The 24,978-nt window shown below is 36.0% G+C and overlaps 1 protein-coding gene across 4 annotated transcripts in view; it reads right to left on the bottom strand.

Annotated features, from left to right (window-relative positions):
- Window positions 1-24,978, bottom strand: part of grin2bb (glutamate receptor, ionotropic, N-methyl D-aspartate 2B, genome duplicate b) — a 115,294-nt gene that overhangs the window by 47,257 nt on the left and 43,059 nt on the right. For all 4 annotated transcript variants that reach the window (XM_051888494.1, XM_051888507.1, XM_051888508.1 and 1 more), the window contains exon 4: window positions 409-552. In XM_051888494.1, the coding sequence (XP_051744454.1) occupies window positions 409-552 (144 nt within the window). The remainder of the gene's footprint in view (window positions 1-408; window positions 553-24,978) is intronic.

Below are 24,978 nucleotides of genomic sequence, written 5' to 3'. Positions count from 1 at the left end.
TTATTCAGACACTTTGACCTGACCATGTTTTGCTTAGGTGTTATCTGACATAATTAAGATTAATTTTTTTCTGACACAGTTTAACTCTGAGATCTTGCCATATTTTATTACCATTTTTTTTTAAACTATAGTGAATAAACTGTAATAATGAATGAAATGTTAATGGTGTCTGAATAAATTTTGGTTTGACTGTATATGGCATATGATGTGTTCGATGAGTTCCTGCAGTCTGACACCTGAACTGACATCACAACTCATTGTTTTATTTCCAACATTACTTGAATCATGGATAAGCTTGGATGAAGACTGAAAACTTGTCCTGGAATACATTACATATAGAACTGCTTGGATTGAACGTAAAAATGAGGTGGAAAATTGGAGAGAAAAAAATAGTGAAAGATTTCTCACCCGATTGACAAAGTCCTGATATCCAGGATAGTAGGTGGTGACGATGGAGAATATGTACCAGTCATATTCCTCCATTATGTTAAGCATGACAGAGGCTTGCTGCTCTATAGAGGGACCAAACTGGAAGAACATGGAATGGTCATCCTGCAAGAAAAAAAGAAACACGTACATGAGAAGAACACAGAAGAATCAAAGGGAATCAAATTATAACATGACATCAGTAGGTTATAGTTATTATAGTTATATAAGAATTTAACCAAGCTCAAATTTGTGTTGTATTCTTCTTGCCTCCAGCCCATTACAAAGACAAACCAACAAATTAAAAGGTACATTTCTTAATATAAGTATTAGCTGGGGACACTTAATATTCAGCAATATTACTGACTTGACTGCACTATCTGATGAGACTTGAACTGAGCTGCATGATAACATTACTGTTTTCTGCAGAGCTGCTTTATAGCTTAATTGAACTCGTTTCATAATTGATGAACTTTACACGAATTGAACGGAAGCAACACTGAACTGACCTCAACTGAATAATGACACTATTGTCTTTTTTAGAGCTGCTTTACAGCAGAATTGAATTCTGTTTGCATCATTTATCATTATTTTTTTCTGTTTAACACTGTAAAGCTGATTTGAAACAATCTGTATTGTATAAAAAGCTATATAAATAAAGGTGAGTTGGCCTAACTAGCCTTTTTTTCTTTTCACTACAGTAACCTGCTAAAGTTTGGATAAAGGAAACAACGATCAGATTGAAGAAAGTGATGCTGAGAAAGACAGTACAGAAATATGAACTGACCCCAGCAGCACCGCAGTTAGCCAGATCTTACATCTTCTGCATCAAAGCATGTGAACGAGACACATTTTGCTCACTTAATATCTAAATGACCACTTCACTGAAACAAATGTCCAATCCCAGGCAGTTTAAATGTCCAAGAGAAATGTCTGCGGAACACTGGTGATAAATGATTTGTAAAATTCCAAATTCTTATAATAAGTATGTCAATGAACTCTTCACATCTAATATGCATACACAGATGTATGTATGTGTGTGTGTGCAAGCTGTCAGTGGCAAACAAGCCAAAACATTTTAAAGCTAAGCACACATGTATGATAGTGCACATGAATGCATGCACACTGATGTATAGTTCTGTACAGGCCTGTAAATTATTGTTTTGTGTGTGTATTCATGTATGAAGTCGGTCGTGGGCGTTTGCCATGTTAGTCATGCCGCATGGTGAAATCTCACAGTCTCTCTCTCTCTCTCTTTCAGGTCTCCATGCTCTACTCAACATCAAAGCCACTCCCCAGGGGTCTGAGATGGACTGATCCATTACCTTGATTCGGCTTTAATGAGGTAACAACACTGATGGGGCTGCGGGGAGGGGGGGCTAGGGTTATTCATCTAACAGCTGTAGTTTAATGTTTTACATATATGTTTATATATTCTTGTTTTGTAGAGTTTCAAAAAATGTCTAATATTTGCTTGATTGGCCTGTAATGTGTATGTGTGTCCCTGTCCCTTTAATTTTGTGACTTCTATTCATTTATGTGTGTCTAATATTAATTTCCTGTCTGAATTCCACCTCTTCTCGTTTGGAGTTGATCCCATCAGGAGAGGTGGGTCTCCAATCATGGGGTCATTAAGAGTTTTTTTTTTTTTTTTTTAACAATTTGATAATTTTATTCAGCAAGGATACATTAAATTGTTTGAAAGTGACAGTAAATACATTCATAATATTACAAAAGATTTCTATTTCAAATGCTGTTCTTTTGAACTTTCTTTTATAGTTTCCACAAAAATATTAAGCAGCACAACTGTTTTTCAACATGGGTAATAATAAGTAATATTTCTTGAGCAGTAAATCACCATATTAGAATGATTTCTGAAGGATCATGTGACACTGAAGACTGAAGTAATGATGCTGAAAATTTAATTTTGATCTATGTTTTATGTTTATGATTTATGTTTTACTTCTGTTTTTGTTAAATTTCATCTTCATATTACAACAATTGAAATTGATATCCGATTAAGAAAAAATTAAATTTCAGGCAAAATATCAGTAAAACTGATTTATTAATATATGTCAGTAATATATAGTAATATATGTCTATAAATATGTATATATCTATATCTATATGCACACACACATACATACATACATACATATATGTGTGTGTGTGTGTGTGTATATATATATATATATTGCAACAATATACCATAATTAAATTTGTTTTCTAAGAAGAAAACTGTAAAACTGTACATTTAACACACACACACACACACACACATATGATATATAGGCTACCATGTGTCAGATTTGTTTCCCGGATCATTCCTCCCTAATCCGACGCTCTACACTTCTGCTCCTCACCCCCTCCCTGTCATCAATCTCCCCTGCTCCGCTCTTCCTCTTCATCCATTCTGAGTCTATTCATCTCAAAATGAGCAATCACAGACACATGCACTCCACATGCAAGTGAATTAGCGGACTTCCATTCCTCTGTTTAGCACAATGGAGTGGCGAACCTAGTCATCCACTATACTCAATACAGAGCTGTGCGAGCAGCAGGGAACTAATCCAGACCTTACATTACTCTCATCTCACTACTTTCCTCTCTTCCTTTTCAATAATGAAGACTAGTGTCCTACAGAGGCAGTTTATAAGCAAAGTATCTTTAATATTCGAAAGAGAGACAGTGACATAAAATAAGTTCCTCACTAACTCTTGACTGCTGGGAGGGGATAACAGCTGAGCTCCTGCCATCGACAATACCTCACCAGAACAGCATGTCATTGATAGAGGAAGGGAAGAGATTTAAGTATGAAGAATCAGATCCGTTTAGGAGAACATGCATCTAAATTCAAGTGATTCATCAGTTGATCTACCATGATGGATCAAGTATCAGATTTATTGGAAATAAGGCACTCAAAGAAAAGAGAGTCGACAGCAGTTCTTAGAAAAGCAATGTCAAAAAGCCTTTATTGTAAGGTCTGGTTCTGATTACTCTTGATTCAAATTCCTTAAAGGGTTAGTTCACCCTCATGTTGTTCCACACCCGCAAGACCTTCATTCATCTTCGGAACAAAAATTAAGATATTTTTGATAAAAAAGCTTCTAAAGACATATTTAAAACAGTTCATGTGACTACAGTGGTTCAACCTTAATGCAAAATAAAATGCTTAAAACAAAATAACTTTATTCAACAATATCTGGTGATGGGCAATTTCAAAACACTGCTTCATGAAGCTTTACGAATCTTTTGTTTCGAATCAGTGGTTCGGAGCGTGTATCAAACTGCCAAAGTCACGTGATTTCAGTAAACGAAGCTTTGTTACATCATAAGTGTTTCGAAATTTCAATGGTTCACCACTGGGGGCGTGACTTTGGCAGTTTGATACACGCTCCGAACCACTGATTCAAAACAAAAGATTCGTAAAGCTTCATGAAGCAGTGTTTTGAAATCGCCCATCACTAGATATTGTTAAATAAAGTTGTTATTTTGTTTTTTTGCCGCACAAAAAGTATTCTTGTCGCTTCATATAACATTAAAGTAGAACCACTGTAGTCACATGAACTGTTTTAATTATGTCTTTAGTACCTTTCTGGGCATCTGAAAGTGTTAATTGTCTTGCTGGCAATGGAGGCCTCACTGAGCCATCGGATTTCATCAAAAATATCTTAATTTGTGTTGTGAAGATGAACGAATGTCTTACGGGTGTGGAACGACATGAGGGTGACAGCATTTTAATTTTTGGGTGAACTAACCCTTTAACGGTTTAAATAATTCTTTTTGTACTTTTATTCAAAAAGATGTTTACTCAGACTAATCTAATTGGCATTAACTATATATTAAACACCAATCCTTAAACAAAATTATTTTCATAAAATACCACTGACAAACTACAGTGCATGTTGTCATCCGAAACCCCACAGTTAGTTTAAAGCTGTGTTTGAATCACTAAAATAAATCAACTCGTTTGGGAATCAGATTACACTGATTTGTTTCTAATTCACTAAAAAGAACCGGCTCATAAGAGTCATTCATTCTGTAATCAACCTACACTGGTTTTGCTGTAAATATACACTGGTTTTACAAAAAATGCACACAAATCAAACTGTATTGTCAACATTCACAATTACAACCTTACCACTCATAACAACAATTTCACTGATAAATATGGTCATTTTAACATGATACATCATTAGACGCCCGCAGGGTGCGTGCCATGCCACATCGAGGAAGGATCTTTTTTCCAGAAATGTATTAAATTAAAGTTTTGTATCAGAAGTATCTTGGACAATCATTTTTCTCTATTCAATACTAATTGAAACTCAACCAGAGAGCACCTTCTGTGATTTTCTACAACAATAGAAAGAGGCCCTTCCAGCAAGTAGTGCTCCAAAACCTATTTCTTTACACAGACTCAGAGATAGGTTTGAATAATAAAAATTAGATGAGAAAAAGAACAGACACAGAGAGAGAATGTAGAAGGAGAGAAATGAAAAGGAGGAGAGAAAGACAGCAAGATAAAATGAGAGTCAAGCATCCAGAATTCTTAATTTGACTTCACTGTGACTTCTGGGTAAAGATGATGTACCATTACCTCCGTCGCTAAAGACAGCTCCTCTCCTCTACAACTGTATTGACAATATAGTTTAGATTCAACCCTTCAGAGCACCAGTGGCCAAATGAAGCTTGTGCTGAGCCGCAGAGAGGGAGGCAGAGACTCACTCTGCAGAAGGTCACTCGCAGCATTAACAGCCTCTACTGCTGCTGGCTTGTTAAGCCTGGCAGCAATCACGGAGCTGTCCGACTTATAAGCTACAGAGAAAAAGAGAGCGCAACCTTGATCGTAGAAGATAAAACATTTATCGAAATTAAAGCTAACAGATACACTTAAGATCAAAGAGAGTATTAAGAAGAAAAAATTGCACAGAGTAATTGAAAGGAGCAGTCTGAATTATGTACAAACCATTTAACGAAATAAAATTAGAGTAACTGTAGACGAAAAGTGAACCCTTATATATAATAGATGTTACACTTTATGTTACAATAGATAGAAAGATAGAACGATAGAACCACAGAACGATAGATAGAATGACAGAACGATAGATAGATAGATAGATAGATAGATAGATAGATAGATAGATAGATAGATAGATAGATAGATAGATAGATAGACGGATGGATAGACAGACAGATAGAGAGATAGATAGACAGACAGACAGATAGACAGACGGATGGATGGATAGATAGATGGATGGACAGAGAGACAGAGACAGAGAGACAGACAGACAGACAGACAGACAGATAGATAGATAGATAGATAGATAGATAGATAGATAGATAGATAGATAGATAGATAGATAGATAGATAGATAGATAGATAGATAGATAGATAGATGGATGGATGGACAGAAAGACAGATAGATAGATAGATAGATAGATAGATAGATAGATAGATAGATAGATAGATGTACAGAGACAGACAGACAGATAGACAGACAGACAGACAAACAGACAGACAGACAGACAGACAGACAGATAGATAGATAGATAGATAGACAGACAGACAGACAGACAGACAGACAGATAGATAGATAGATAGATAGATAGATAGAGAGAGAGAGAGAGACAGACAGACAGACAGACAGATAGACAGATAGATAGATAGATAGATAGATAGATAGATAGATAGATGTCAGCACTGTAATACAGTAATACAGAACACAGCTTGGGTTGCACACTGTAGAAAGGGATGTGATGACTCACAAGTCACGCAAGGGTTTTAAGAGAAAAAAAACGGAAAAGAGGAGAGAGAGGAAGAGAGAGGGAAGTACGAGACACAGAGGGAGAGAAATGACAATAAAAGAGAGTCTTGCTCATAACAACCCGAGCCATCAAAGGATTAGAGCGGTGGTGGGCAGTCACAATTCACCCCTTTCAATCTTCTACTTTTGTTGTGAGTGTTTCACATAATAAAGCTGATATTTAGTGAATTATGGTGGATCTGTGAAATCAACCGAGCTTTTCTTTAATATCAGCCTGAGAAACGGTTAAGGAGGTCTAGAACCTACAGATGGTTTGTTCCTGTTTTTGATTTGAATGAGTGTTTAGAAAACCAAAACTTCTCTAGAAACATGGATTCAGGAGAACTTGCACATCATGTTTCTCTATAAAGCATTAGCTCAAAAAACGAAAACACAAATACACATATAGTCCATTCTGTTGCAGAAGTACAGTAACACCATTCTCACTCTTTCTGTATCTTATTTCTTATTTAAAAACACCTTATTTCCCCAGGCGATATGCACTATAAACAATCAATAGGCTCCACTGCATGTCCAGCTGTTCATTTAATTCCCATGCTGCTACAGCTCCAACACAAATAAACACCACACTGCATTGTGCTGGGTTTATTTTTTTGTTCTTACCTTATTATATAACACTATTTGTAATTTATTGGTTTTACACTTACACTGGCACTGTATTATGATCCTGTATCCCATATTCGCACCCATAGCCAATAACATCTCTCTGCCTTCTACATTTACTCCCCCTCAAGTTGTTACAAACCTGTATAGAATTTGGAAGGTATTTGGAAGAATGTTTGTAACCAAGCAGATCTCGTCCCCCATTACCATAGTAGGAAAAAAAAAATACTATGGCGAGATCTGCTTGGTTACAAACATTCTTCCAAATACCTTCCTTTGTGTTCAGCAGAACAAAGAAATTTATACAAGTTTGGAACAACTTGAGAGGGAGTAAATGATGACAGAATTTTCATTTTTGGGTGAACTATCCCTTTAAAATCTTTTTAAAAATAATAAGGAAAGTTAACATTTCGTAAGCAAAAAGCCACCAGTTTTACAGAATTACCCATTCACTCATGCTTTATTATGCTGCTCTGTTTCCCACAGAAATTTTCATGTTATTCTGGACCATAAACACATTGTGCTTGATCATCATATCTTTTTTAAGGGCCTCCCTCCCTCAATCTCTAATCAAACACACACTGAATTAATTACATGTCACATATGACGCATAATTAACGTGAAACAACCTTAATTCCCATTATACGGCTCCCTCCCTTCGGCGCTCTTAAATCTAATTTTTTAAAAAGCCTGTCTTTGATTGAAACACAGGGCTATTTCCGTCCAGCAGAGATAATTCCTATTTTTCTCCCTGTGCATCTCCTCTCCCTTTTTCTTTTACTCTCTTCTTTCTTCCTGTGGCCTCGAATTTCGAGGATAAAGCGAGAACGGATTCAACCATAGGTGTGAGTGACGTCTAGACACCTTGTCTCAATAGTGCCGTGAGCCCACAGTGCATCTGCGTTAATCAACATCATGGAGCTAAACAGTACCGTAAAAAGTACTAAAACTCCCCTCCCATTCAGTTCTATTACACCTAGAGTGGATACTGATAATGCACTAATGCATGTGGCAGAATGCCGCCACTTCTCTCCTGAGCAGAGTGCTGTAGCCCACATACAAGGCGAATCATTGTGTGAGCTGTTGAATGTAAAGCCTTTTGATGGAGATTATGCTCTGTCAAAGCGACACAGTAAACAGTGGTTTAAAAAGCTAGTCACATACGTACCGATTTGTAAGGAACTAGGGCTGAAACAACTTATTGGTAAAATCAATACTTCCACAGAGTTCACAGAGAACCTCGTTCAGTGACATCACTTTGCATTAATAATCTATTTCTATGCAAGAGTGGAAAACAGTGGGCAGTGTATGATGTATTGACACCTATAATAGCATCTCGATGATACTAATATCTTGCTATGAATGATTATAAGGCTGACTAGCTTTGTTTTTATATTCATGGATATCAGTCAACATTGGATATATGCATGATCATTTATTCTATTTTTGCATTTAGATTATCTTTGCCATCATGTAAAACTCACTTAAAATTAATCTATAAAATTACTCATAATTTAATAACAATTTTAAATGTAACCTTCACTGTAAAAAATAATCGTTGGTTTAACTTAAAAAAGTAAGTTACCTGGTTGCCTTAAAATTTTGAGTTCATTGAAATTAAAAATTTGAGTACAATGAAGGCGATTTATTTAATCAACAGAAACTTACCTGAACCACATAAGTTGATTTGACAAAAGAAAAAATGTTGTGATAACAAATCTTGAAAATATTTTTTACAGTGTTTACAAAATCAAAATGAATATACATGTTTTATCCTAAACTCACTTAATTCATACATTTAAAACAATTGAATTTCAATTTTTTAGTGTTTTATTTATAATTATTTAGATATAAAATAGTATAAAATTATATATTTTAATTGTAATATATAAATATATATATAAATATATTATAACACTTACATACATGACATGAACTGTATTGTTCTATGTAATGTGACCTTATTGATGTAATGTTAATGTTACTTGTTGGTTTTGCAGTTGTTGTTTTATGTGTTGGTGAGCCAAAGACAAATTTCCACTCTAGTGGACAATAAAGATATTTATTTATCATTCGTTAAATTATAAAGTGTGTGTGTGTGTATATAGAGCTGCACGATTCTGGATTTTTTTTTTTTTTTTTTTTTTTAATTGAGATCACGATTCTGAACAGCCTAAAGAAAACACCGTAATTTACTAAAGATTCTGACAAAATGTTAATTCCTGGCATCTATTTAAAAATTATATTTTAAAATATGTAATTTCATTTTAATGAAGTCTTTTTATTAAAAAATAGGGTTGAATGAATGATTCAATGACTCACTCATAAAGACTTCACTTGTTTAATTACTGGATGAATCAGCAGTTTTGAACGAGTCTCTTGAATGAATGATTCAATGACAAATACATATTTTTAACAGTCACTTGTTGCCACCTACTGGTGTAACAATGTAAATGATACAATGGTTATTTGAAGTGTAAAAGATGATTTACCCTATTTGGCTACTATCGCTACTGTAGAAATCACTGTTATATCTGAACTATAAACTTTTATCCCAGTACTTCTGTGATAATTTGAATTATTGTAACCGAAATAATGTTACTGTCTGGTTGAAAAGACTGTTTCATTTCTAAACATGACAACTGCTCCCTCTGGATCAACGGCAGTGCCAACTCAGATTTGAATGTTCCGCTGTGATCGTACTTGTCAAAGGTCTTGCCAAATGGTTGTCATTTAGGAATAAGATCGAGTAGGTGTTTGAATTGAGATCGTGATTTTTTAACAATTCATCATGCAGCTCTTTTATATATATATATATGTATATATATATATATATATATATATAAACTGAATAAAAAATAATTGACAGATTAATGATTTAGTTGCAGAACTAGAAGGAATATATTCAAACTCTTTGTATTTGTTAACACAGGTCTTTGTATCAGGATAATAACATAAACGCAACTTAAGCATGCAAACTGTTGTCTAGTTAATAACTTAGTAAGATAACGCACATGTATTAGCCATAGGCAATGGCCTAAGTTTCCATGTCAGAAACACAATGACCTCATTTTCTTTCCCCTTTTTGCTCTTTTTCAAGTTGTTCCTGCCTCAAGGCCCCTCTAAGGGAAATGAGAGCAAAGACTTTCACCCCCTCGTCACTTCTCTGATCCCTCATTCTTGCTGTTTTTCTTCCAGAGAAAATGAGATGTGCTACCAGGCTCATTAATTGTTGAAACTTTCTCTTCCATTATCAGTCTTGGCTGCATTGTGTCTTATTCGTCTTGTCACCAGGGCTGTCAGCCTGTCTCTCTGTTGTCTATTACCTCTTCCCTCTGTCTTTTAACCTGGACTTTATCTTCTCTTTTCTCTCCTTTGCTTTATTCCTTTATGTCTCTTTCTTCAGGAAAGTCAATAACACATGTTCCTCCCTCACATCTATACCTTATTCCAAACCCCTCATCATTTCTAGCTCTCCCCGAACAAGACAAATTGTTCTGAAGGGACAACTAAGCGATTTCCCTCCTCTCTGTGTCTGAGAGGAAGGAAGGGAAAATTTGAAGCCGGTTCCAAGAATGATGCAAACACTGCCATTTACACCAGCTACCATGTGTCCTACAACTCCCGCGCCCACATACACATACGTAATTATTTATTATGCCAAGTATTTTTGGTTGAAACTGACTTTAAAGAGATTAAAAAAACTACTATATCAATTATATACTGTATGAATACACGTTGTTCAGATGCTATTTTCCAGGTTATTGTGTATTAGAGTTTGTGACGTCAGAGTTAATGCTGTTTTTTCTGCAGGTAGCTATGATGAAGGCAAATATCAGGATGTGGGTAATTATATTAATGATGATAATGATGATGGTATTAATTATCACAGTGAAAATTATGAAACATTGGATACGTTGCACAGTCGGTGTTTGAGATTGACATTAACATATTTACTAGCAAGCATAACTCTTAAATTGACCTGTTCATGCAATATCTCACAGGAGCAAAACAAATAATGCCTATTTGAACAATTACACAAAGTCAGTCCCTTTTTGTATGTTTGCCTGTAACCACAGTGACTAAATAACTCTGGAAAATCTTTTTGCAATTGACAAAACATTAAGACATTTCTTACATAATGATGTCAATTATGGCCAAAAGTCACCATCTTTTATTTTTACTTTAATTGAGGTATGAATTTTTGATCCTTTGAATTCATTTTCTTTAATTTGCTAATTTTAAGTACACTCTCGTTCAAACATTTGAGGTCAGTAAGATTTTTTTAAAGGGTTAGTTCACCCAATAATGAAAATTATCCCATAATTTACTCACTCTCAAGCCATCCTAGGTGTATGTGACAATCTTCTTTCAGTCAAGCACAATCAGAGTTATATTAAAAAAATATTTTGGCTCTTCCAAGCTTTATAATGGCAGTGAATATTAACTGTGATTTTGAAGCCCCAAAAAGCACATCCATCCATCATAAAAGTAATCCATACGGCGAGAGGGGGTTAATAAAGGCCTTCTGAAGAGAATCGATGCATTTTTGTGAGAAAAATATCCATATTTAAATTTTATAGACTATAATCACTAGCTTCCGGTAACGTCCGTCCGCGAGTTCACAAGAGATCTCTGGCATATGACGTTCGATGTAGGAGTAGTGTAAGCTTAGGTGAGAGTAGACGCCTCTTGCGGTTCAAACAAATAGGGCTGGGCAACAAACTCAAGCTCCTCTGACATTTCTCATTTTATACTTCTAATTTGTGACCGGTGTTTTGTTTTGCTCTCTCCTCTGCGCTTCCGCGTTCTTCATTGTGTCATGCATCAGGTCAAAGTTCACTCTTCCGCCACCACTGTTCTAGTTTATAAAGTTGTAAATATGGATATTTTTATAACAAAATTGCATCGCTTCGCTTCAGAAGGCCTTTATTAACATCCTGGAGCCGTATAGATTACTTTTGGATGCACTTTTTTGAGCCTCAAAAAATGGTACCATTCACTCCCATTATAAAGCTTGGAAGAGCCAGAATATTTTTTAATATAACTCCAATTGTGTTTGACTGAAAGAAGAAAGTCATATACACCTAGGATGGCTTGGGGGTGAGTAAAATATATTTTTGGATGAACTATCCCTTTAAATTAATTAATACTTTTATTGAGCAAGAATGCATTAAATTGATCAAACGTGACAGTAAAGACATTTATAATGTTGCAAAAGGTTTTTTTTTTTTTTTATTTAATTTGTCAAATGCTGTTATTTTGAACTTTCTATTCATCAAAGAATCCTGAAGAACAATGTATCACAGTTTCTATAAAAATGTTAAGCGTCTTTTTTTTTTTTTTTTTCCAACATTTACATAAATAACAAATGTTGTTGAGCAGCAAATCCTCATATTAGAATGATTTCTGAAGGATCATGTGACACTGAAGACTGAAGTAATGATGCTGAAAATTCAGCTTTGCTATCACAGGAATAAATGACATTTTAAAATACATGAAAATAGTTATTTTTTTATCAAAAAAAATGCAGCCTTGGTAAGCTCAAGAGACACTTTCATAAACATTACAAAATCATACCAACCGCAAACTGTTGAATGGAATTGTATATGTAATCTAAAGGCCTTTGGTAAAAGAAATGAACACATTTTTATGTGCCCCTTTTGTTTTGCTGATTCTAGTTCAAAAAGAACACACCCCTGTCCTAAGACAAAACTAGTATGCCACAAATAAAGTTAGCACAAAGACAAGACATAAGAGAAAACGTTTTGTTCCCCTCACTTTAATTGTACCTCCCAAAATACCATTGTGACATTTATAGAGTTTAACATCTATAGTTTTAAAAGCCGGCTGCCCTCCGTGTCTAGATGAAGTGTAAGGTCTCAGCCCCGTTTGCTGAGAGCATCTGCAGCGGACCAAGAGGAGTCACTCCTGCTGAATTTAATGAGACTTCCTGCATCTCATAAAGAGGCAGCAGTTATGCTTCTCTTGGCTCACTAAGTAGGCTTGGCATGGCGCAAAAAGAGAATACATCGCCTTTCCTCCATTAAAAAAAAAATCCCTATCTCTTTAATTCTCTCTCCCCATGGCCAATTTTCAACTATTTAATCTTTTATTCTAAATTTATGTGTAATATTCCTAAATTACCAACCATTTATTTCCGTATTAAAACCAAGTCTTTTTTGTCCGTTATAATTATCGGTCGCACTAATAACTCAAGCGCGATAATGAACTCCCAATATTTGCGCAACTAACAATTCTAATATGCCAAAGCCTTTTCAGGCCCTGAGTTTCACTATTAATGTGGGCAGCAGGAAATGAAGTATGAATAATTGAAACCCAAATCTCTTCATTCATGTCGGTAACACTAATATACGGACAAATCCCACACTGCCCGGTTCAAATACTCTATTACTGATTCGTATGCATTTTTGACATCTGGTTTGGAAGCAACGGGTTGGTTGTGAACCAAAAATAATTTGATGGTTTGTATAAAGTGAATTCCCATTCTGGTTTTATCCTCAGGTGATGACTGATTTAATCAAAGCATTGTATTTCTTTGCTATATAAGATCGTTTCATCTGTGAAAACAGAACAAAACATGCACAATGGCCATGAGGATCTGTTATCACCAGCTTACACAGAGTCTAAGCGCATGTTCCCGCACTAAAACAACCCTTAGGCTAGTGTTCCTGACCTCTGCCTTTGAACACATGCGAGCGCGCTTATGCAAATCGCTACGGTTATTCAAGCTCCACCACAAGCAAAGCGTGTCTCAGCCACGTTCTGTGCCACGTCCTCACACAAGATGCATGATACATTTGCATAAAGCAGCCAAACATTACAAAAACATTACGGATGCGCAAATAAACACATTTAAGACGTGCATTTATACCTATATTCTACACAGCACAGCTTCCTAGACATATAAATATATGCAGAGTGTCATTTTAGATACACTAACAGCACAGAAACCTACAGTCACTTGTAGACACACTAACACAAAGACATTCATAACCAGAAGGAAAAAAACTCACACACACACAATAAAAATGAAAACAGACATGACTCACCTCATCATAGAAACACTCACCCCATACACATGCAAACACACACACACACACAAAGTTGTGCTCCCTTACTGTGACATAGATGTATGAGGCTCAGTCAGACTGAAATAGACTGTAATAACAGGGGGGACTAAAAACACTTCATCTTCCAAAGACACGCACAAACACACACTCCGACTCTAAACACTTCATCATCTTAAGACACACACCACATGCTCTGAACATTTCATATTAAAAAGACCTGCGGAAATACGCAAACTCAGACAACAGTGGCAAAAAACACTTTATCTTCCGAAGCAACGGCCGACACCGCTTAACATCCGAATGCTACGGATAATGAATGTCACATGCATGTGCGTGCGGTCTGAGCTTTAAACACCATTATCAGTGTGTGATACTACCAGTTTTTAACAGCCAAGTTTAAAGGAATGAAAGGGTAAGGAAAAAAAGTCACAATTTCACATTCCTTCTTTTCCTTTCTTCGAATCACTATGGTTTCTTTTATGTTCTCTCTTTTTTTTTATCTTTTATCCTTTTTTTCCTCCAATGAATTCATAATCAAAACAGATCAATCCGCGCTCTCTAAAATTAGGCTTAATGCATATTCTAATCACAAAGAGCTCTTTACACATCTCCAGCATACTCAAGCTGCTCAAATCAATGTTCTCACTTGTTTTTTTTGTTGTTTTTTTTTTTAAAGCCAGCACAAATTACCATTCAAAGCCTGTTTTACTTCCGTAATGTGATGCATGTTCAAGTACAACTTACTGAAATTGATTGGTTCTTAAAAAGTGGGAACACCAAAATGGAGCCAGACCAAATGCAGGTACAGTATTCTAAAATAACGCCCAATTTGGTTACACTTTATTTCGATAGTCCACTTTTGACATTTTACTAACTATAAGTAACTTTGCAACTACATGTCAACTAACTCTCATTAATTTGCAACTACGGCCCTGTTTCAACCTGGTATTAAGATGCGTTTTGGTCGATCGGATCACAAGTGGATGCAAAATACAGGTGTAAACGGGGTCTAAAACGTTTTGAGCTTGTCCACTTCCAGAGGTAGTCGAAAATGCATTCGACCGGAATGCTTTCATAGTGTAAACACTAGGACTGGGTATTGACACAATTTTCACGATTCGATTCGATTTCTATTCACATGCTTGCGATTCGAATCGATTACGATTACGATTTCGATTCGATGTCGATTATTTTGGATGTAGTATATCACTTACAGTACATGGCAAATTTTCTAGAGGAAAAAAATCTCTCAACTAATGCTGTAAACTAGACATGGGAGTCAGTTGGTACTACTTTACTATAATATTGAAGGTTAAAATTAACTTATTTATATACAAACACTTAAATTACACTCAATTATGTTTTTCTTTTAAATAATAAATAAAGTTTAGAATTACATAATCATATTTCTACTCCAATTTGTTTTTTTTTTTAAATATAAACATTTAAATCGTGGCTGTCATAACTGATTTATTCAAACATGCATTAAATATTGAAGAACATTATAATGAATATGTAACGGTGCATAGCTATATTTATCAGAATGCTGCTCTCTAGAGGTCATTTTTCTAGCTGACTAATGAGTTTATGGTCACTGAATATGTTTTTCTGAGGTAAATGTGACGTTACGTAACATTGTTTGCAAGCTGTTTTATTGACATCTTTCCGAGGTTGAAACACTGATTGAGCTATGAATGAATAGCGGATTTCGGTAAGTTGTACTGTATATTTTAACATACCTTCAGATGTTTATTCATGTTTATTTTGGGCTGTAACTGGTATCAAAGCGGAGGAGAGGATGTTCACATGCGCTGCTGCCGCTTTTCTTTAACTGAGACACTAAAGCGATCTGTCACGTCACATTAAACAGCGCCAAAACGGTATTTATTTTTTGAATCTCATAATAAGATGGACGTCATTTGAAATCTGAGACTGCTTCATATAACAAAGCACAAAGAATATTGCGATTTATTGAATGGGAGGCACGCTACATGTTCTGTTCATTCATCAACTGAAAACAGACTAGACTAATCGATTCTTGGGATTTAAGAATCGATATCGGTTCGTAAAAAGGAGAATCGATTAAAATCGAGAAATCAATATTGTTTACCCAGCCCTAGTAAACACTCATGTGGTCAAATGTGTTCAAATAGCCACAAAAGACCATCTATTCTCCTCCTACTGAACTAATGCATAAACATTATGGGAAGCGCACTAGCCAGATGGGATTTAAACGTTGTCTGCTGAAGACTCAAGTTTGGTTTGAAGACAAAAAAAATACCAAGCACATTGTTCTCTCATCATTCCTGATTTCTAACATGCACTCACAGCGTTTGGCATGGTCTTGCGGCTATTAGAGCAGAAATGAAACCTGATGTTTTCCGTATGTTTTCCCGTCGTCTCTGGTCACATTCATATGTAAATTTAGCGTGCTTATTTTGTCCATTAAATAAAGCCCATACATTTACCTGCCCATAGACCCTCCCCTCAAAGAAATCAGGACAGAAGGGGTTGAAAGTGGACAAAAGAGACAGATTAAAATACCGGGTTTAAACGGGAACGTGCCTCCTTGTGTGTCTACTTGTGATCCGATATACCAAAACACAGGGTCTACATGTCAACTAACTCTTAGAGTATTGGTAGACTGTTAGGTTAGAGAGTAAGGTGTTAGGATTAGGGTTGTACTATGTACTTGCAAAGTTACTAGTCAGTTGAATGTCTGTTGGGAAGCATCAAAATAAAGTGTTAGCAGATATTACTGTACTCTACTAATACTCTGCTGACTGGTGGTTGACATCTAGGGTCAAAGTTACTTAATAGTTAGTAAAATGTCTAAAGTGGACCATTAAAATAAAATGTTACCCTTAGTTTTGCTATTATTAACATTATCACCAATAGCCAATGTGGCCTAAGTGATTAATGAAACAGAAGTTGTGATAGTATTTTCTTCCCTTTTGTGACATATCCAAATGAAATGGCTTCTTGGACAAGAAAAAATGTAGGATTGATTTTGTCCATTGGGAATTGATTGGATAATTGGGTGGTTGTGGTTTGCTACTGCTGTGATCTCATGTGAGTGACAGGTTGTCCCGCCCTCGCACCAAAAGATCACAAGGGCCATGAATTAAAAAAAAATAATGATGTGCACGAATAAATAATTTAAAATAAACAATGCAATATATATGCAAAAAAAAAGAATGGTCAATTTTGACAAGTTACTCAACAAAGCATTTGTGGAATAATGTTGATTACCACAAACGTGTCCTTCCTTTTCTTTAAATAAAATCAAAAATCTGGGTTACAGTGAAACACTTACACTGAAACTGTGTATGACCAACCTGTAAATGTTCAGATACTCACTGTTTAAAAAGTAAGCCACAATAAGTGTGAAACAAATTGCATACTCACCTTTTCTGTGTAAAATTATATCCAGTTTGTTGCCGTGACAACCTAATGCCTAAAACCCTAAAATAACTGTAAAAATGAGAATAGCTTTACAGCACAAATAATTTTAACAGAAGAATTGTAATGTAAATGCTTTTATAAAATTATAAGCTTCACATTTCTGCTTTTACATTCTCCCCATTTACTTGCATTTCAGTGCCTCACAGTAACCTTGATTTTTGCTTTATATATATATATAACAGGGAGGAAAACTATTTTTTGATAATCAACATTATGGCCCAAACACTGTCAATTGTGCTTAACTTGAATTACTTCTGTAATGTTCCTTTGAGAATGTAAATGGGGACATTTTTGATTTTATGTTGACTTTAAACCTTTAGAGGGAAAGGTGGAAGAAAAAGGCAGCAGGGTAATGATAGATGATCGTCGCTTTAAAACGCATGCTGTTTGTCTGCATCAATACGTCAAGCTCGTCAACTGTAGCTGAACACATAGACCGCAAATGACGGAGACAGCAGGAAAAGGATGGATAGAGTAAGCGAAAGAGAAAACGTACAAAAAAAGCAAGTAAAAGTGGAGAGGAAAGGGGGACAGTATGGAGGCAGAGTTGATATTTTTCATACCCTTCAACCCCGTATGGTAATTAAATTCTCAGCTCTTTTCAGTTAATAGAGCTCATTAGTAACACAGAGGATAAAGGCAATTAGTCACTTATTGACACATGTAAGCCCTGTGAAAGTACCAAAATACACACACACATGCACCATGAAATCTCTGCTGAAAGCTCAACGCTTGATCTTTATCAAAAGCACCAGCGTGTGGAGTGTGCATGTGTGCAAGCTGCATTAGTATGTATCGAGGGTCTTTAAACTGCCTAAATAATCTCAAGGTAGTGAGGGAAGCGATAAAGAGGAGAGAAAATTGGAAAGGGTATAAAAGCAAAATAGAGGAAAAATACAGAAAGCTTGTTGTGCTTAAGTGGTAAGGTAAATGTACAGTGCCTACTGAGGTGTGTAAACTATTTTACACAAATGGGAAATTGATTATTCTGTCTTACTTATCGATGAGTCCTGAGATTTATTCAAGGATTTCAGTTTTAAACAATATCTTTTCATGGCCATCCAAAATAATTAGAAATATATTGTGTCATCAATATGTCCGTAGCAATATTGGCTCAACCAATGGCTTGACTTTGTGGCAGAACTACCCATTTATCCAGCCAATGACAGATCAATATGCACCCAGAAATCTGTCACTTCTGTTCTGTACCATTTTCTTTCTTTCTACACTGCAAATAGTGATAAAAGGCCATTTCTACATGGTCTAACCCCTTAAAATAAGTTTGAGTATCCTAATGTACTCAGGTTGAATGAGTGATACTAAATCATATTTTTGACATATCCTGTTTGTTTATAAGTTACCACATATTATCAGTTTTTTTTATTTGTTTGGTTACCCATCACAATATTTTTCACACTTATCTTGACACATTTAACTTTTATTTTTGTGGAACTTTTTTTGATGAATAAAAACTTCAAAAGAACAAATCTGAAATAAAAATCTTCTGTAACATTATAAAAGGCTTTACTCTTTACCATCACTTCTGTTCAAATGAATTCATCCTTGCTGAATAAAAGTATTTCTATCAAAAAATCTAAGGTAGTGTACCTTATTTTTGTCAAAACATGAACAGCAGCAACATAACTCATTGAAATAAATGCACATTGTTCCCCTTTAGACTATCAAGTGCATAATTATTGACACATTTTTAGATTATTTTTTATTTATTATTTGCTATTTAACATAACTGAATCTTACTTCACTGGTTTACACCAATCAATTAATTATTAAATTTTTAAGGACAGATCAAACGTTTCTTCAGGTAACAACAGCATCTTCATTGTTTACATCATAAGCTTTTTTATACATTTCCGAGTACGCTGTTTTTGCGAAGACATCCACGTGAACCCACAACATTGTATTTACTGAGGTGTTGTTACGTGCACCCAAACATGAACGACAGCTCTAGAGAACAGGTTGTTCTTTTGTGATCTTTGGTGTTTGCTAGTGAAGGCAATGCTTTCATTAAGGTTCATTAGAGTAATGAATACAAGCTTTATAGAGCGCTGTGCCTGAATATGGAAAAATGCCTCCAATTTATGAGGAGAGTGTGTGAGTCAGAATGTTTCTTTCTATAATGAGTGTGTTACATGAGGGAGTCTGTGTGTGTGTGTGTGTGTGTGTGTGTGTGTGTGCCCAGTGAGAGTCAAGTACCATGTAAAATGAACGCCATTCAGTTCATAACCCTGCCACTGTATTTGTGGACCGTTTACATTCCCAATCTCTCCCTTTCTTTTCTTTCATCTCAAGTATCCTCGTCTCTTCTTCCTCTTCCCATTTATTCATCTGCCAGCCCATCCCTCCTTCTTTACCATATACTTTTTCTCTTCCATCGCCTCTTTCATGACTCGCTTTCTCTGTCTGCCGTTCTCCGTCTCTCCATCTCTGGCAGCCCTGCACTTAGTATTTCACACAAATTTTCCTCCACCTCCCAAGTTCTCCTCCTCGATTTATCTCGCTTCCGTCATTCCCTTCCTTGTCACTTACTCGTTATTCCTCCCCCTCATTCTCCACCTTTCTCACTCCACCCTCTTACATGCAAATTTCCTCTCTAAATCTCTCTCTCATACACTGTAGTACACATTAGCTACAACATTAAACCTGTTTTAGCTTATTTGTACTGGCTACTCATTAAGTACAGAATTACAGATTGATTTTAAGGATTTTTGTAGGTTTTAAAGCACTGAATTATTTGACACTGTCATGCAATTCAGAATTATGGTTAAAAAAATTTCAGGAATAGTGTTACTCTCTGTAAACCAGAGATCATCAGGAGAAGCTGCGTTCATTTCGCTGCGTCCATTTTAGATCTGTGTCTACCAACGGAAAAAAGACAGACTAAGCATTTATATTTCTATTACTTAAAATTAAAAATACAATAAAAAGACAAAAAAAAAAAAAAGATAAAAAAAAAAATAGATCATTGTAGCCAATCACAGACATATCTGATGAGCGTGTGAACACAATGGCCAATCAGAGGTGTTTACGAATCCGCTCGACAGCGCTCAAAGTGTCACATTTTTTAAATTTGTAACGACTGAGACAAATCAGACACAATTATTTGTTATATTTAACAAATAATGTTTAAAACTCACTCTGGGTGTCTGTCCCCATCCCCATCCCCTGAGAAGACCAGTCTGTGCAAGGGGGCCTCAGGGACACCATCAGATAAGACTTTTATGATCCGAAACTATGCAGCTATGCAGAACTCTGCATCCAAAAGTCATTTTGAGTCAGGCCCATAGAAAAGACACACAAAGCCTGAAAACAGACCTTCCTGCCTTAATTTATAGACAGACTGTTCTATAAATGAACATGCATATCCCCAGGAAATGGTATCCATTATTACTGATTGTGTATTGTCTCTTGTATTGTATTCGCATGTTTTATGATACATTTACAACTTAAATTATGCCATGTTTAGTGTCTATGGGTTCGTATCATGAAGATTTAAATGCTTGTGTATATGAGATGGTGATACCTATGCAACATGTTAGGATGACGAGAATCTTTAATAGTTTCTTCTTCAACAACCCAGTCAGTTACATAGGCAAACGCCCTGCTAGAAACACAAAGGCTCATAAATTCCCCACAAGAGGAAGTTCCCGCTCATAAGTTCCACTTTCCTCATTGGTCAGATCGACCCTGAGAGGTGTTGCTTTGCCCGGACTTTAAGAGCCCAACACCGCCCTCTCTCTCCCTCTTGCTGATCCGACCGAAACTGCAACTGTGGGGGGCTCTGCCTGTGGGCCTGCCCTGCACCCCAGCTATGTGCTTAAATGGGAGAGAAAAGGACTCCCCTTTAAGATTCAAAGTAACTATGCCAGTTCATCATCGATTCTTCATTCAACACAGAAGACATTGATTGCAACTTCAGCACCATCGGACTGAATTCTCAGGACTTCCTACTGCCACAGCGTATCCAGACACTCTTCAAAAATGCCGAGGCCTAATGCAAGCACCGTACGATATACTAAATGCTGCTAGTTAGTTAAAGTTGTGAACCTCCTTTGTTAACAAAGGAGCTTTGTAAGGAATACTGACGATTCTTTCCGGGTTTTTGATTCTTCCCCATAGCTCCTCATGTTTCCCACTTCCGGTCTCACTCTATCATTCCTCATTTTACCCATGTATGTGTTACTTGTGTGTATGTATGTGTTTGTTAGTTTAGTTATGTGTTTGTGATTTAGTTAATAAAACTTGTGCACAAAACATATTTGGTTCTGACTCTCTGTCTGCAATAGATTGTCTCTTAAATGATCAGATCTTATTACCAGCTCTAAGCACTGTAAATGCTAAGAAAGAATTATATTTCTGTGGCTATGAAAAATACTATTCTCTTAGAATTAATTAATAATCAATACTGAGTGCTCACAGGATGAACTGATTTATTGATTGTAATTTTAATGTAGCTACATCAAGTTAATCTGATTAACTGATTCAAATATTCATAATTAATCATAATTAATAATCACAATGAGTTATGAATAATTATTAATATTTCTCCTTTGAGTAATTTGCTACAAATTTCAGTACCGCTGTCTGTACTTTTGACAACAAAATACAGGAGTAAACGGGGTCTACAATGTTTTGAGCTTGTCCACTTCCAACCACTTTAAGAGGTAATCGAAAACGCATTTGACCGGATTGCTTTTGTAGTGTAATGTAGTCAAATGTGTTCGAACAGCCACAAAAGACCACCTACTCTCCGCCTACTGACCTAACACGTAAACATTATTAACAGACGGAATTTAAACTTTGTCCGCTGAAGACCCAAGTTTGGTTTGAATGTACCAATTTGTACCTGATTTCTAACACTCATTTACAGCGTTTGGCGTGGTCTTGCGGCTATTAGAGCAGAAACGAAAGCTGATGTTCTTCTTAACTTTTTCCGTCATCTCCGGGTGCGCTCAAATGTACATTTCGCAAGCTTATTTTGTCCATTAGATCAGAAAATCTGAAGAAGCCCATACATTTACCCTCTCATAAACCCTGCCCTTGAAGAAATCAGGACAGAGGTGGTTAAAAGTGGACAAAAGAGAGGGATTAAAACACCAGGTGTAAACAGGAATGTGTCTCCCTCCCTCGTCTGATCGACCAAAACGCATCTTAATACCAGGTGTAAACAGGGCCTAATTTAGACTAATAAAATGAAAAGTATCAGCAAAAATCCAATATGGTGCATCCCTATTTTACAGTGTATTTTTTTCCTAATTATTATTAGTAATAGTACATTTACATTTACTCAACTAGGAGACGTTTTTTTTTTCCAAAGTGACTTAAAAGTGAGAAATATAAGCAATTTATCATACAATAATAGTAGTATTAGTAGTATTTATAATTTATTCTCCCTAATTTCCCATTCCAAGGATATTAACACTGTTTTCTTTTACCGCAATCACTTTCTTACTTAATTTTGATATAAAAAGCAATTATTATTATTATATCAGTAGTAGTAGTATGCAGTTAATTCAGATTTAAGCAAAACTGTCTGAGCTGCACAGAGTTACTTAATGCCTGCAGCATTTACCACAGCATAACCAATCTCTCTCCCTCTTTCACTAACCCTCTTCTTACAGCTGTTATCCTCTGCTACTCTCCTTATCTCGGCACTTCAGTTTCTTTCTTTTCTTTTTTTTTTTGAGGGAGATAATTATTTCTTTAACTTTCCCTTCAAGGAAGTCCATCTCCATCCTTCCTCACTCTCTCTCTCTCTCCGTTTATCTCACTGCACTATATTTTTTGGTTGAATTTGAATATCTTTCTGCACTGACACTTCCTGACTAGGGACAGCTGCACTGTCAGTAACAGTAACAGGAGAGAGAGAGAGAGAGAGAGAGAGAGAGAGAGAGGGAGAAGGAAGGGTGTGTATATGGAGAGATTTCTAATTCAAAGAGACATGCAGTGTTTCCGTGGCAACGTGGTTTCCATCGTTACGTTCTAGCTAAAGATGCCATTAGAGTGAAAAAATACTCCCCACACACTCACAGATACAAACACAATCTGAAACATATATATGCACATTCAAATGCTAACGGACAAATACACATACAAACCCTATAGAAAAAAACATGGAGCAATTCAAAATTGTACATTTTTGAGGAAAATGGTGGTTCTTGCCAATGCAAATCTCAGCGCCACAATGCCAGGGTGTTATGGGTTGTTGCCAGAGCATTGCTATGGGATTTCTAGTGTTCAGGATGGTTGCTTACTGGCCCAAGTTAAACAAGCCTAATGATATTCTGGTCGCTAGATAAGAGCCACTTTTTTAAAGTAAGTTTAGATTAAAATGTAACACAAAGGATAATTTGTTCAAAAATGAGAATTCTGTTATGATTTATGTCTGTCCAAACCTGCATATTAATTCCTTTGATTTTTTTGAAAAATGTTTTTTGGGTTTGATGTTGTTTTGGACTGATTTTATGGACAAAAACTTAACTGTTCATATCAGATTACATATATTTTGCACATATGTTTTGCTGACAGCAGTATAGATATTACATATTTATAGGGATTGTTTTTTAATGCTGTGCTGGTATAATGCATGCATGACCTCCGCATTAAGTTGACCACAGCAATGCATTTTATGCATTCATTTTGTGTTTTTATGCATATATGAATTAGATTCAGAGGGAACAGCGCTCGTATGAAAACAACAGCTGAGATACGGTTATGTCATTTGTCATGCCACTGTCCCTCAGCCAACAACACGATGCCAAGTTCCCTCGCCTAACATCCTTATGCGTGTGAGTCTTCGTGATGGGTCTTTACAACTGCACTGTCAATCACAGTTCAACAACCCTGTGTGCTTACAGTGCAGGTTGTAGATTAATAAACAAAATGGGGGTAAATTACAGTAGATCTTGGCTTGAAAAAGGTTGATAATTCTCTGAAATCTGATTGTATGAGCCAACTTTCTAAAATAGCCAATACCTGTCAATGCAAATATAAAAAAAACTGTTTTCTACTTTAATATATTTTAAAATGTATTCCTTATTCCTGATTATATTGTAATTTATTCCTGTGATGTCAAAGCTGAATTTTCAGCATCATTACTCCAGTGTTCAGTGTCACATGATCCTTCAGAAATCATTCTGATATGATGATTTGGTGCTCAATAAAAATGTATCATTACTATTAGGGCCAGAATTACTAAACGGGGCAAATTAGCGTGAGAACGCAATTCCACAAATGTGCCGATGGGAGCGGCAAGCTTTGCGCTTGATCTAGTGCTGACGAAAAGAACACAGACGCAGTCAAATCATTTGCATAATGACCAACGCAATCTACCAAGAGCAGTGCAAATTAGCATTGGGTCTCAAATAAGCAGAGCTGGCGATCATCAGGTGTGGGTCGACAACGTGTTAAGCTACATGTAATATACGGATAACGTTTTCCTCTGGCATTCCAAAGAAATGAATACGAGTGGAAAATATTTTCTCCATTCTACCACGCGCTCTCTGTTCTCTGTGGTGACTCCTCCTAGCAGCAACAATTTCAGCCAC

This window comes from Ctenopharyngodon idella, chromosome 1, assembly GCF_019924925.1.
Source record: "Ctenopharyngodon idella isolate HZGC_01 chromosome 1, HZGC01, whole genome shotgun sequence".
In the NCBI taxonomy this organism is placed as follows: domain Eukaryota; kingdom Metazoa; phylum Chordata; class Actinopteri; order Cypriniformes; family Xenocyprididae; genus Ctenopharyngodon; species Ctenopharyngodon idella.
Note: the sequence above shows the minus strand (reverse complement) of the source record. Positions and strands in the feature narration are given on the sequence as shown.